General features: G+C 41.0%; 2 protein-coding genes across 2 annotated transcripts in view; both read right to left on the bottom strand.

Moving 5' to 3' along the window:
- The window catches only part of CDYL2 (chromodomain Y like 2), a 123,236-nt gene that overhangs the window by 43,245 nt on the left and 63,839 nt on the right, over positions 1 to 16,152 (bottom strand). The gene's annotated exons all lie outside the window — the stretch shown is intronic.
- The window catches only part of LOC148518962 (uncharacterized), a 28,446-nt gene continuing 14,867 nt past the window's right edge, over positions 2,574 to 16,152 (bottom strand). The window contains exons 3-5 of the mRNA XM_088476803.1: positions 13,272 to 13,387; positions 5,798 to 5,876; positions 2,574 to 2,647 (exon numbers count right to left, since the gene is read on the bottom strand). Coding sequence (XP_088332929.1) covers positions 2,574 to 2,647; positions 5,798 to 5,876; positions 13,272 to 13,387 — 269 coding nt within the window. The remainder of the gene's footprint in view (positions 2,648 to 5,797; positions 5,877 to 13,271; positions 13,388 to 16,152) is intronic.

The following is a 16,152-nucleotide window of genomic DNA, read 5'->3' as shown; positions in this document are numbered from 1 at the left end:
CCTAGAGCATTTCCGCCTTAATCTCAACAGTTGTCCCTTAGGAACATTATTAAGCCATGAAGGAAGATGGTTGCTTTTTTTTTTTTTTTAATCAATATATGTGTTGCAATCCGTCGGTTTAATAAAATTGTTGGTTTCTATCTGTCCATCTACTATTTCAATCTGCAGATCGAGGAATTGTACAGATTTTTTAATTATAGAAAAAGTTAGACATACATTCAAGGGATTATTGTCGAGATAAATGCAAAAATATTTCAGGATTTCTTCATCACCTTGCCATACAAATAAAAAATCATCGATATACCGCCACCACTGCACCAGGATTGCACTCCAGCCATGCCCTGACCAGACATGAGACTCCTCCCACCTGGACATAAACAGATTGGCATAGGTGGTTCAAAACCTGGGGCCCATGGCGGTACCAACAAGTTGCTTATAAAAATTGCCATCAAAATTAAAGTAATTATTTTGTAGTATAAACATTATCCCTTCAATTAAAAAAATCACAGAACATCTCATCCATATTTTCACATTCTAGTGTAACCTTAATGGCTTCAATACCATGAATGTGGGAAATGATTATATACCATGATGAAGCGTCTGCAGTGATGATAAAGACATTTTCTTCCCATTCTAATCTCATTAATTTATTAAGAACATCCTTTGTGTACTTTAGGTGCGATCTTTCTTTAATGACCAAAGGCTGTAAATAAGGGTCGATATATGCTGAGAGGTTGGAAGTGATGAAATTTGTCCCTGCCACTGTGGGCCTACCTGGTGGGTCACTAGTACACTTATGTGTCTTTGATAATAGGCATAACACAGCAAACGAAAAGTTCTCATTTATCAAATATTCAGATACATCGGTACTTATAGCCCCCAATTCTTTATGATGGTTAATCAGTGTCTTATATGATTTAAAGATATTCATGGATGGATCACTTGTTAACTTTAAGTATGTCATTCCATCATTTAACTGTTGCATACCCTCTTTGACATAAGTATCCTTATCTAAAATAACAGTACACCCCCACCTTATCAGCCAGCTTAATTATAATATTTCTATACTCTTGTAAAGATTTTAAGGACTCGCACTATCTTATTTAGATTGTTTTTACGATTAGGAGCACTGTTTTTCATCTTCTCAAGATCATCAAGTACACTTTTGTAAAAAGTGTCTATAAAACACCCTCGGCTGTGGGTCAGGAGGAATATAGATTTTTTTCTTTAAAATATTGTTAGTTGTAACTTCTGGCTCAGAAGGTACACCAAAAAAGTATTTTTATGGAAAGTTTACGAATACATTTCTGAAGGTCAACATATAGATCCAAATGATTGACATCATTGGTGGGGGGAGAATGTCAAACCTTTCTTTAACACTTTGAACTCAATTTCATCTAAGACATGTACTTAAATTAAAGATTTGACACCTCCATCATCAAGCCCATATATACCATCTGTGTATTAGACATGTTGTTAATAGGGTTATAGGTGCAGTATTTTTTCTACCTTTAAGCTTATATTTTCTTTTTCCTGCTCTAGATCCTCTTTTATGACTATTTAGTTTTTTTCTTTTTTTGCCAATAGTGAAATTAGCTTTATCTTTAATAGTTTTTAATGGTACTTTCTTTGGAACTTCCTCATTCCTAAAAAAATTACCCCCTGTACGTAATTGGATTCCTCGCCACTCAAAACATCAAAGGGTGGAATACGTCCCCATAAATTGGGTGAACCCCATTTCCTCTCTTCCTCAAAAGTTCGTTGTTTGTGATTCACATTCCTCATATACTGATTGTCCTGTCTCTGAATGTGAGACCACTGGTCAGATTTAGGTCCTCTATGTACGGGAATGTGTCTTCCCTAAACCTGATGTACGATCCGATAAGAATCCTTAGTTTCACGTGGTGGATTTCTCTTTATGCCAAAATTCCCATATTGGCTACCTATACTACGTGGAGGGAAGGGATCATACTTGTATTTATTATTATTTAAATGAGTTGGGTTCTCTTTATGTGGTTTTCTATTATTAATCTACTGTAGATCTTTTTGTTGGTTTAGGATAAACAACTTATACCTACTGAATTTCATTTTCGCAATAAATTCCCTTTCATTTTTCCTAATTTTATTAATAATCTGGGTTTCTAGTCATTTATAATCCTCCATATCAGTAAAAGGACTGATAAATAACTCAAATTGGGATATCTGTTCTTTTAGATTTTTCATCTAATTTTTTCTCTCATGCAATATGAGGTCAATCAGTTAGAATGAACAGTTCTTAAAAAATTCCCATTTGTTTCTAAAAATTTCTGAAAAGCAGCAATATATTGTTTGAGGGTTATAATTTCCCACCAGATCCTGTTTTCTTTAATAAAGATATTTTCTAATTTATTCATCAGACCATCTAATGTTTCATCCTCTGTCATCAAAGAATTGTTAGTTTCTGAGGAAAAGGTTTCTTTCAATAGAGTAGTACGATTAACTCTGTGTTGGAACATGCTGCCTAGATCAGAAAACGGTGTATATACAATAGAATTTATATAAAAGAATGTTCTAACCTCTGAACAAGAACGGTCTTACACTATTGCGCTATAGGTTGTTCCAACGGCTTCAAAAAGTAGAAATCTCCCGAAGTTTTCAACAATGTAGTCTATACATGAAAAGAGACATCAAAAGGAGACACCATAAAGTCCCTAGGCTCCATAGCCATTATAATAGAGCGGAGGGTTTCCATATGAAACCTGGGCACCTTGATAAACTTGTTCAGAGACTTGAGGTTTAGAATAGGCCGATGAGACCCGTTGGGCTTCTGAGCTAAGAACAGGGTAGAATAGCCCTTCCTCACTGTGCGGAGGGGTCCGTAATTATTACTCCTGAGAGAAGTAGGGACTGAATGGCTATTTGGATCAGCAGGGCCTTGCCTGGGTCCGCTGGAGGACCTGTGCAAAAGCACTGCTGGGGAGGGGGGGGGTCGCCTCAGGAAGGATAGGGCATATCCGTGGGAGACCACTTCTCTTACCCAAGCGTCTGTTGTGGTCTGACGGCAGCTCTGGGCGAATTGAAGTAGTCGGCCTCCCACCCTGGGAGCCCCGTCAGACTGAGGGCTTGTCCTCAGGTTTGGTAGGTGGTCGTCTAGTGTTCCAGGTCTGCTTGGTCCTAGACTTGGAAGCCTTAGTTGATGCCTGATGCCTTGAAAAGAACAGGCTTTTTGTTTTTCTTTGTGGACAAATGGACTGAAAGGATGATGTCCTAGGCTTCGCACTACATGCAGAGGGCAGGTTTGCCATCTTAGAAGCTGCTAAGGTAGTCACAATTTTTTCCAACTCTGCCTTATTCAGGAGATATACTGTTTGGTCCACAGACTCCAAAGCATTTTTAGAGTCCGCGTCTGCCTTCCGTGAGCGGAGCCAAAACTTCCCATTTAATGCAATCAGTAGCGGGAAGAGGATAAAAAGTAGTTTAAAGGTTTAGGCAGCTGAAATATTTTAGTAGGCATAGTCCACGCCTCACTCATATTATCAGAAAGCTGATCGGTGTAAGGGAATTATGGTAAAATCATCTTTTGTCACTTAAAAGTTGACTGCTTTGACTTAGGAGCAGGTCCTGTTTCTTCTATTTGAAGAATAGCTTTTACAGCTCTTACAAGTGCAGGTATATTCAATTTAGAGGGGGGCTCCTCATCTCCCGAAGGTGGGTCAGAGTGAGAGAGGTCTGCATTCTTCTGCCTCCCCAGATGATAAATCAGAATCTGATAGCTGGGTGGACTTGAAAGATATCACAGCAGGCTTAGTAGATTTACTAGTTATGGGTCTCTCTTTTTGCAGCATTTGCTGAATGGCTGTAGAGGTCTCCGCCAGACTATGCACCGAGGTAGAAAGCACCTCTACCCATGGGGGAGGTAAAGGATTTGCAGGGAGTACCTGCTGCCATCCACTAGGGGGAGCTATCACAGGGATCATTATATGGTCCGCAATTTTTGCCAGCACCTGTGAAAAGGTAGCCCAGGGTGGGCCCTGAGGAGAGGATATCGGGGCTGATGGGCCCGAGGCAGTATAACAAGATGCACACACACCATCCTGAATGAGGTCCTCTGAAGTTAACCCACCTGAGCAGGACTTACAAGACACCAGAGTGGGGGGACAGGCTGCTTGTCATTCTTGCCTCTGCCTGACATGGCTGCAAGAATAATATAACACACAATATGGCACAGTGTAGTGCGCAACAGAGATATGTAGTATGTGATAACCCTCACAAATATATGGAGATGTGAGGTACAATTAACCCCTTATACTTCAGTATGCCAAAGTTATACCGGAAGAAAGGGAGAGGTATAAGCTGACAGTCATATGAAAAGAAAACAGACAGCAGCACTAACATAAGTTACATACAATGCAGAGGGCACTAAAATCAACTACACAGACCGCAGTGGCAGGTAGGCTACAGCGCTGTATAACCTGTCCCTTGGGAGAGATATACAGGGAGACTGGATCCAGCATTCCCGGAGACCTGAATGCAGAAAATGGCTGCCGAGAGTCTCTGAGGGGGTGGAGGGGGTGGGCGGAGCAGCTCAGGAGGTAGCAAGACCACAGCGGAATGGTGCCCTGAGTTGGGGGAGGGGCCACAGGGAAAGCACCTTGTCCCCTATGCTGACTTCAACCACCGGGTCCCCTGGCCCTACAAAATGCACTGTGCTAGTAGTATATATGCCCTGGTGGTCTAGTGGAGTCCCGGACGAACCGGTGTCCACGTCAGTGCCTCTGATCTGTCTCCCAAAACCGGAGGTAAGACTGCACATACTGTACATGAGGATCCCTGTGAGCGGGGTTCCGCCTTACCTGTCCCCTTGTTCCCAGCTGCAGTCTGGGGTGCAGGGAGCCTCTGCTATCTAGGTCCCTCACAGAGCCCTGCTGCGAGTACCGAGCCACGGGCTGATGTCACGGCGCTACGGAGGGGTGATGGAGCAGCAGTGGACAGTTTCGTGCTGCTGCTCATAGAAGATAAATATTAAAATAAATAAAATCATAATAGTAAGCTGTTAAAAAGGTGGTCCAGCTCCTGCCAGACACCAACAAAACTGAATTGCCCTCACGTTGTGGGCAGGGTATAGGGGGAAGAACCGGAGCATCCTGGGATTGAAAAGCTTTGCTGTTGGTGTCCGATCCTTTAGCTCCCTTCTACACGCCATTGTCTCCCCTGTGGAGCCCTATGGACCCAGAAGAAGAAGTAAAAGAGTTTAATATCAATGGTAAAATAAAATAAAATATTAACTTCAAAGCAGGGGGCAGTCACAACAAAGTACTCAAGGTGTGAATGTGTTTGGATAAGAATGGCAAAGTAGACATTTCAGATAGACTATTCAATCAAAGTAACAAGGTGGGTAGAGCTACCAAGTGCAACTAAGGAAAGAGGAATAGATGTTCTGAGTCATTAAAGAAAACAAGTCCCCATCAACAGGAATAACTGGGGCAGGTGACCTTACTAATGTAGTCCATTTGTTAAAACGATAGCATATATTTTAAGCTATTGTACGCAGATACAGCCACATATGTACAGAATAGAGAACATACCCATTGTTTTCAAGATGTTCAGGATATGTTCAGCTCCTGGTATACATCTATGAGATATGTAATAATTACCAAAAAATAAAGGCATGTGAACTCTCTCAGCTAAACCTAATTGTGTACGGTGCATGTGTATTTTTTCCATGCATAATTTCAGGCTACGCAATGTATTGTACTGTAATTCTGGAAGAAGGTGATGTTCTGTAACATGCACGGTGGATTTATTCTGGTGTAAATACTTTCACTGATAGGATTCCATTTCTTATTGATTCTTTGCCGAGTACTAAGATTCTGATGTACTGCTTCAAGACTCACTACCTGAAGTAGAAGAACCAGTGCAAATATTCTTATAATAATCATGATTAAATGAAATTCTTCAAAAGGGAGTAAAAAAATATATATATATATATAAAACACATACATTTGTAGGATCTGGATAAATGTTTTAATTTGGTTCTAATTAACCAATCACAATAAACTTATTAGAGCTTTTTGGAGTAACATGATTAAGGAAGACAGGAAGATACAGCAGCTACTGTTCATGGACGAAGCGCAACTTTGTATCTTCTGGGGTGAATCGTTGGGCAAACCGAGACATTCCTAATTAAGAGCCTAATTCAGAGGTGCACACAAACGTGGCTGCAGTTTTTTCTGCCTCTGCTTCTTTTTGCTAATGACGCAACCAATAATGTTCCTACTGAGACACCTACTGGCAGCAGTGCTAATCCATCTCGGTGCATATTTAGATGCACTATCGGTCGCAAGATCAAAACTAGCACTAGCCCTATGCAGGTGCAATTTCTTGGTCTGAACATGGAGTCCTGTGTCAGTGCTTCTTTAGAACCTCCCAATTAAATCCTTGGCTCTTCCATCCAAATTTGTCCTGCATCTCCCAATGGTAACCCACTGAGACAAATGCGCAGTACTTTCAAAATCGGCATTGCATGCACCTCTCATTCAGACCCGAAATATGGACTGAACACGGAATGCAAAGACGACTCCCCCTCCTTCTGAGCACCATAACAACACTTGACTTATTGGTGCACAGGACAGCTGGATTTGGTTACCTTCACTTTCAATGGGGCAATTATGTTTCACAATCCATAGAGCATGTATTCAGCCAGCACTCCCGGCGGGTTCTGGGGCTGGTCCAGCATGGCTGCTTCTGCTCTGAAAAATGTAGATTTTCAGAGCCCTCTGAGAATACATTTTAAAGGGCCACTCAAAGTTCTAACAATAAAAGATAAAGCACATTGTAAAGTATTACTTGGATATTCCACTGTACATCTGCTAAAAATAAAGTATCATCTTGACAGACTTGTAACGCCTTCTACCAAAGCCATTCCCCTTACTCGTGTCATCATGGCATCAAGAAGAGGGGGCCGGAACCTTAGGATGTGCCGTTACAAACCAGACACCATGCAAGCCAAATACAGGTGCCAACACAGCAGCGGGTATGATGCCCATTCAGCCTTGCAGTCTGGGCAGTGGCCCCACCTGCACACCCCGAATTAAGACCCTGGTGGCTAATTCTTTTGGACTGTGCCCTGATTGGAGTCACTGCCTTTGATTTATACATCAAGCAATTCACACTATGCATTTCTGCAAAGCAAATGGGTTGGGGACTGGATCCCAATGGTCAGAATACAGACAGCGGAATCCTGACAGATTTTTGTCAATATTACAACCCTTACCGCAACCCTCCTCTCCAGCAGCCTAACCGTAACCCTCCCACAGTCGAACCCTAACTCTCCCCTCCAGAATCCTAACCCCAACCCTCCTCTCCCGCAGCCTAACCCTGGACCCATCCCCTCCCACAGCCGAACAATAACTCTCCCCTCCAGCAGCCTAACACTCTCCTCCCGCAGCCTAACCCTAACCCTCCCCCTAATACATACCTCAACAATATGTCAGCATCCTGACTCCCGGGATGCTGACTACATCCCAAGCGAATAGGTCAGTTCCTGCCTGCCTGATTATATAAAGAAGCAACTCCATCCTCACAAGGAAACTTGCTACAAAGGCAGAGAACATGATGGGCATATTTAGTTAAGTAAAATAACAGGTTATTTCATGTAGATTATTATTCAGTTTGTCAATACAGAGCCTTTAATATCTATTAATGTTAAATAAAAGGCCTTTTGTATCCAGTAGTTGCAGTGTTCATTCTAGCACCCTGCACCTGTCACAACCCATGCAGTTCCTCTTTCCTGCCTGGGGTGTCGCTCTCTGCTCTGTATCTCAGTAGTTTGTTGCATCAGCTGAATGTGGTAAAAGCACCATAGCAGGGAGCGACACCCCAGGCAGGACAGAGGAACTGCACGGGTTGTGACAGGTGCAGGGTGCTAGAATGAACACTAGGCCATGTGTTAATGATTAAGAATAACAGCAGTTCACCCATGCACACCATTGATTAAAAAAGTATATTTACTAAATTATGTTACTTAATAGATTATTACAATTCAACAAGTAAATCAAGTATGTGAATGTTGGGAAAGTATTGTACAGTACTATTGTCTAGCAGTCACGATCAGTCTGGATTGCTACTTAAATTTGAGTCAACCCAAATAAACTGGTTCTACCAACTGCTGTGTGTATGGTTCGCTTCAGTCTATTAAAGGACTATAAAAGATACCAGGCTTGTATTTAGCCCATTAATTAAATCTGAATTTGTAAAAGCCTTTGGATTGATCCTCTCCACCCTAGAGAATGAGAATGTCCTTTTTTTAAAAAAATATTTGAAGAAACTGAGAAAATAAATGTTTTGAGTTTACAAACCTACTGTACCCATCATAAAGATCTGTAAAAGAGGTAAAACCAGCATATAAACACAAGCCACAACCCTGGTCTGACAAGACATTGCCCATGACGCTCTCACAATCTGGTATGCCATGCCTCCTTGTCTAGATATTCTGTACTCACCAAATTAATTGCAGCTAAGGAGTAGCACAGTCATTTAAATGGGCTAGTATAAAAACAAAAATCAGACCTACAATAAGACAACATTAACGGTTTAACCTCAGAGAGAATTCTATTTCTAGGCACTAAGTAGTATTAATGTTTTTGCTACAATGATCAAGAGGTAAGAAAACACATATGAGTAATGTAGCGTGAGATATAGATTTTAAGCTCTGTAACAGTTTTCTTTTTTATTATTACAAGATAAAGGGCCACGGGGCAATAGTTTGAATCCTCTGCAATTACAACCCTGCAGCACTGTATTACTCATCTAGTCACAATGCTAGATTGTACAGGTGATAACAGCACTTTACTAATAAGCATTTGGTGACATAGATAGAAGTGTAGTGAGAGGTGATAGATCAAAGTATGGAGCAAGATTAAGACTGTTGAAAATGAACTAGTTGTATGAACTTTGGACCTGATTCAGACCCGCTCGCTAAGGCGCGATCGCACGCTGTTAACGCATGCGTATAATTCGCAGTGCGAGTGCGCAAGCCATTCGTTGTGATCTGATTTTGGTAGCTCGTAAGCCACTATCAGGTCGCTGCTTTGAGTGACAGATAGTGCTGTTTGTTGGTGGTAACAGGGTAAGGTGCTTGTGCACGGGGGAGTGGTGTTGCGAACGCGTCAGTCCCCCAAAACGCTGTTTAAAGGGTGTGCATAATTAGTAAAATTAGTAAAGCAGAGTCATTGAAGAAGTCACCTGCATATATTTCAGCCCACACTGATTGCAGTGCTTGCGGCGGGTAAAGGCAACCCCAAGGGCTGCGAGCAGCTCCTATGTCTCGCGATGGTCCCGATTAATCATACATTTCCCGGAGATGACGTGTGTTGCGAGAGGCAAGGGGGCGTCTTCAGACACTTGCGAGCGCACTTTGCCGTAGCTTGCTAACACACAGTGGGCGTCCTTACACGACGCAGTGCGAGCACTTAATTTACATATCTGGCCACTTTTTGCCAGCGAGCGATCGCATCTTGCAAGCGGGTCTAAATGAGCTCCTTTGTCTCATATATAAGTACCATCAACACTACAATCTCCCTGCAACATTTTGATAGGAGCCTTCACATTTATTGTCTATGCCAGAGGTTCCCAAACGCGTCCTCAAGGCTCCCCAATAGCTCCGGTTTTAGAGATATCCATGGTTGAGCACATGTGACTTAATTAGTACCTCAGTCAATTTGATTTAACCATCTGTGCTCAACCATAGATATCTCTAATACCTGAACTGTTGGTGTGCCTTGAGGATCGCGTTTCTGAACCTCTGGTCTATGCTCTAATATGTCTGCCCATGATGCACTCGGAGGGATTCCACTGCTGCGACACTGTTTTCTGGGCAGAGATGAATTGCAGTTGAACACTGCTGAGCCATCGCAGTACCCATCAGTGCACCAGGTGAGTGTATTTCATATACCTATACAGGCCACTGAACTAAGCTATAAAGCTATAGTGCCACTATCAGACTCTGTGCACAGAAACGCTATTAACCATACTCAGTGCAAATTTGTGGCTTCTCGTGAAAAGCTGAGCTCGGGTATGTCTTTAAGATCCACTTAGGGTAAAGCTAAGCCATGCACTAAGTTCAAAAATTCACCGTGCACATCACACAGCAACACAGAGTACACAGAGGTTCAAGTGAGTGGTATTGTGACGGAGCTGCTCTCACTATTCATCTCTATAAATCCCTATTTGTCGGACTTTCCAAACGAATTTCCCCTTCTTGTGGGCCTCCGGGAGACTGGTTGGGTCACTAGGATGGTTTCTAGTCTATTTAACATCTCTGGTCCTACAAAGCTGTGGCCTTCTTAGACCTACTTGTCTTGGCAGTGAGGACCGTTCTGGACTCAGAGGGTCCCCTCTTTGCTGGAGCATCATCCGACTGCTCTAGTGTTTTTTTCTAAACCACTAACTTAACTCCCCTTGGAGCTGCTGGCCCTGACAGATCTCCCACAACAAGCCAACTTCCATTGACCAAGCAGATTGAACTGGACCATCTCACATGGTATATACATATATATTCCAATTATCCAAACAAACTGATTATACAATTTACCTTAGGTCATAATTAGTTTAGATAATTGTCATTTTATTGTACTTTGGTCTTTGTGACCCTACTTGTCTTCTGACAATTCCTGTCTGCTTCTAACCTGGACCTTAAACCTTTGTTATCACCATGACTTCTGACCTGTCTCCAGCTGCTGACTAGCAGGTAAATCTATGGGCCACCTGTAAAATGTTTTACTTTCCTAAGGGGTAACCTGGTGAAGAACACACCTTTATGTAGACACTGCATTTCATATATGCCAGTGGCAACCACCAGAGGCACATCTACTACACTCCAGAATAAACAAAATATATGAAAGCGCAAGCGATTATAGATTTAATATTATACTTCAAAACAATATATATATATATATATATATATATATATATATATACATACATATATATATATATATATATATATATATATATATATATACATATACACACACACATACAGTCAGGTGCTTAAATATTGGGACATTGACAGAATTTTCATATTTTGGCCTCTAGTCACCACCACAATGGCTTTGAAATGAAACAAACAAGATGTGCTTTAACTGCAGACTTTCAGATTTAATTTGAGGGTAATTACATCCAAATCAGGTGAACGGTGTAGGAATTACAACGGTTTCTATATATGCCTCCCACTTTTTAAGGGGCCAAAAGTAATGGGACGATCAACTCAAAAGCTATTTCATGGACAGGTGTGGGCTATTCCCTCGTTATTTCATTATCAACTAAGCAGGTAAAAGGTCTGGAGTTGATTCTAGGTGTGACATTTGCATTTGGAATCAGTTGCTGTCGATATGAGATCCAAAGAACTGTCACTATCAGTGAAGCAAGCCATCATTAGGCTGAAAAATCAAAACAAACCCATCAGAGAGATAGCAAAAACATTAGGTGTGGCCAAATCAACTGTTTGGAACATTCTTAAAAAGAAAGAACGCACCGGAGAGCTCAGCAACACCAAAAGACCCGGAAGACCACGGAAAACAACTGTGGTGGATGACAGAAGAATTATTTCCCTGGTGAAGAAAAACCCCTTCACAACAGTTGGCCAAATCAAGAACACTCTCCAGGAGGTAGGTGTATATGTGTCAAAGTCAACAATCAAGAGAAGACTTCACAAGAGTGAATATAGAGGGTTCACCACAAGATGTAAACCATTGGTGAGCCACAAAAACAGGAAGACCAGATTAGAGTTTGCCAAACAACATCTAAAAAAGCCATTACAGTTCTGGAACAACATCCTATGGACAGATGAGACAAAGATCAACTTGTACCAGAGTGATGGGAAGAGAAGAGTATGGAGAAGGAAAGGAACTGCTCATGATCCAAAACATACCACCTCATCAGTGAAGCATGGTGGTGGTAGTAACAAAAAATGGATAGAGCGCTCCGTGGTATTTTGTTCTAATATAATATGATGGTTATTTCTAAATAGATCTAACTAACAGTCTAAATGATGTACTGGTGGGCAAGAACTTTGGGCTGGATGTTCAGGACAAGAGTCCTATTATTATGGAAATAGTCCGGTATCCAAATGCAAAGCACCAAATAGTGAGATAATGTATATTTGTCCCAATTGGGGATATTACAGTCTAATCGTAATGCCTCCCTGGTGTGCAATAACTTGAGGCTGGTTGTTGCCGGCAGATGATGTATATAAATAAATCAGGTGGGCAACATCTGTCGGCAGAGTATTCGCACGTTTGATTTTTTTACATTAGGTCAGCAAAAACTGTAGGCAGATTGTTGCTTTAAACGAACCGTAGTCTGGATATTTGTGAAATGCAGTCTCCTTCACCTCCACTTGCCTCACCACCTCAGAAGAGGAACGCAGTATCAGAGTGACAGGTATAACGGAATGCAGTATCATAAGGTAGGAATATGGTGACTTACCTGACCTTGAAGTCTGCTGGTCCTGTATCAATCTTTGTCCATAATCACTGCATGTGAGTGTATGTGGGGAGACTATGTAGTAAGGATGACTGAGTAATTAATAATAACTGTTTATTCAACAGTATAACAAAGGAAGAAATACCCTTCAAACAGGGATTGATAGTTAAAAATCACAAGTGGGTATAGGTGAGTGTCCCAACGCGTCTCATCTCATTAAGAGACTTTTTCAAGGGCAAAAAAGTCTCTTAATGAGATGAAACGCGTTGGGACACTCACCTATACCCATTTGTGATTTTTAACTATCAATCCCTGTTTGAAGGGTATTTCTTCCTTTGTTATACTGTTGAATAAACAGTTATTATTATTAATTACTCAGTCATCCTTACTACATAGTCTCCCCACATACACTCACATGCAGTGATTATGGACAAAGATTGATACAGGACCAGCAGACTTCAAGGTCAGGTAAGTCACCATATTCCTACCTTATGATACTGCATTCCGTTATACCTGTCACTCTGATACTGCGTTCCTCTTCTGAGGTGGTGAGGCAAGTGGAGGTGAAGGAGACTGCATTTCACAAATATCCAGACTACGGTTTTTTAAAGCAACAATCTGCCTACAGTTTTTGCTGACCTAATGTAAAAAATTAAAACGTGCGAATACTCTGCCGACAGATGTTGCCCACCTGATTTATTTATGTACATCATCTGTCGGCAACAACCAGCCTCAAGTTATTGCACACCAGGGAGGCATTACGATTAGACTGTAATATCCCCAATTGGGACAAATATACATTATCTCACTATTTGGGACTTTGCATTTGGATACCGGACTATTTCCATAATAATAGGACTCTTGTCCTGAACATCCAGCCCAAAGTTCTTGCCCACCAGTACATCATTTAGACTGTTAGTTAGATCTATTTAGAAATAACCATCATATTATATTAGAACAAAATACCACGGAGCGCTCTGTCCATTTTTTGTTATAGCAGTTTAAGGAATTGTGGATAATTCCTGAGAGAGCAGCTAGTGCTTAAACACCCTCCCTATTAGCGCCGACTGCTTTTTTCTTGTCTTCTATGGTGGTGGTAGTGTCATGGTGTGGGCATGTATGGCTGCCAATGGAACTGGTTCCCTTGTATTTATTGATGATGTGACTGCTGACAAAAGCAGCAGAATGAATTCTGAAGTGTTTTGGGCAACATTATATGCTCATACTCAGTCAAATGCTTCAGAACTCATTGGACGGCGCTTCACAGTGCAGATGGACAATGACCCGAAGCATACTGCAAAAGCAACCAAAGAGTTTTTTAAGGCTAAAAAGTGGAATGTTATGCAATGGCCAAGTCAATCCCCTGACCTGAATCCGATTGAGCATGCATTTCACTTGATGAAGACAAAACTGAAGGGAAAATGCCCCAAGAACAAGCAGGAACTGAAGACATTTGCTGTAGAGGCCTGGCAGAACATCACCAGGGATGAAACCCAGCGTCTGGTGATGTCTATGCGTTCCAGACTTCAGGCTGTAATTGCCTGCAAAGGATTTGCAACAAATTATTAAAAACTAAAAGTCAGATTTAGGATTGTTTAGTTTGTCCCATTACTTTTGGCCCCTTAACATATAGAAACCGTTGTAATTCCTACACCGTTCACCTGATTTGGATGTAATTACCCTCAAATTAAATCTGAAAGTCTGCAGTTAAAGCACATCTTGTTTGTTTCACTTAAAAGCCATTGTGGTGGTGAATAGAGTCCAAAATATGAAAATTCTCTCAACGTCCCAATATTTATGCACCTAACTGTGTGTATGTATGTATGTATATATATATATATATATATATATATATATATATATATATGGCACTGTTTTGCAAATGTCCAAACTTAAAACATCACAGCAATGTCTTATAGTGGCCCACAGTCCAGCCGGTAATTAGTAGTTAAGTCCACATGAAAAAAAAAACATGTCCATTTATAATGTTAGTGGTCTTTTAACCTGGCCAGGAAATTTGGATTAGTGCATGCAAAAATAAAAAATGTTAGTAAAATAATGACACGGATTAGGCTCTCAGGGGTTAGTGAGGAAGAGTACTTGGGCAGTTTATAAAACGAACTTTCCGTAACTCATACCTCCCCAGCTGCTAGCTCTCTTACTTGTAGTTTGCAGATTATGATTGGAGGGTACCGTTCTTTTCCTCTTAGCACCGGTGTTCGGGTCTCCTCTTTCCAAGTAGTATACGTAAAAATAATCTAGAGATTTAACTAGTTTCCCCGCCTCCTCCTACTTATCAGCGGCTTCTTTTGAATTTTGCGGTCATCTGCGGAAATGTTGCACGGCAGTGAAATGTTACTAACCGTGCCAGATTACCGTGACGGAGGTATACAATCCAGCACTGACGGAGCTCTGGACAGAGGCTTACCCGAGACTGCAGCTGGGAGACTCCACACATTTATGTGCATTGCCAACTGTCAGTAGTCAGTTCTGCCGATAGACAGTAATCGTTATATCTATAGGTTTTTAAATAAATGGCATTACACTATATATATTTTTTTCTTTGGTATTTACTCCTTATTGAAAACATTATGGAGGAGACTGCTTACCAGATGATCGTCTAGTCCTATGCAGTGGGAGGAAATAGCGACCTCACAGCGCGTGAAACCCTCTACAACCATTATTTACTGGATTGTATCTGCTTTTATACATATTTTTAAAGCGCCAGTGAAGTCATTTTTAATTTCTTTGTACGTGCCACAGTCTTCTGTTGGCCACAGCTGTGTCGCTCGCTGATTGTCTTCAGTGATGATGTATAGTCGCGGTACCCCCTTAACATTTTTGCATGTGAAAATCCAAATTTCATATTGATTTCGGAGTTGGAGCGATCATCCCTCTGGCATCTACTATCAAGCCTGGTTCAAAGTCGTTTAAATCGTAATACGCTGCCGTCTTCAATGCAAGTTCTACAACAACGGATTGCAGAGATCTGCCTATATTTAATAAGAGATCTGCCTATATATAATACATACTTCAATTGCAGAAGATACCATGTGGGGTCGTGGTGGCGTGTTCTGGGAATGGAAGCAGCAGTCTCAGTGTTTCTGGCACGTAAGTGTATTTGGATAGATGCTCTACCTGTAAAACACATGAACATCTACACTACTCCACTGTTCTTCTGTCTTTGCGTAAATCCCATTAAAAAGCTTTCACTTGAAAAACTATTTGTTAATACAAGTATTTGTATTATGAGTTATTGATGTTTAAAATAACCACCTAGTAGGTTAAGTTTAGAGAATTTAGAATCAAAATGTTCTGCAATATTATTTTGCAGTTGTACATACAGTACTTGGGAATATTTACTTGCGACAAAAGTTGTGCTATGTGTTTAGAATATAAATATTTTATGGTATTGTAAAATATAAACTGTAAAAATTCAGATCTGCTCATATGATGACATCCGGCATTTGGACAAACAGTTGGATTTTTAAAGGCAATTATATTTACAGTATTTCAGTTTTAAACACAGCTCAGGCTCCCTTTGCATCCCTAAGTAGGGCTCATTTATAATTTAAATCTGCATTAGAAAACAAATTATAGGACAGCCAGCTTCAGTGCCGCTTGGCTCAGTTTCTTACCGAAAAAAGGAATCTATGACATGTTCATGACACCAGCATTTTATGACTTGTC

Source organism: Taudactylus pleione, unplaced genomic scaffold, assembly GCF_031769625.1.
Source record: "Taudactylus pleione unplaced genomic scaffold, aTauple2 ptg000195l, whole genome shotgun sequence".
Lineage (NCBI taxonomy): Eukaryota > Metazoa > Chordata > Amphibia > Anura > Myobatrachidae > Taudactylus > Taudactylus pleione.
The sequence above is the reverse complement of the archived record's forward strand: the minus strand, read 5'-3'. Positions and strand labels throughout refer to the sequence as shown.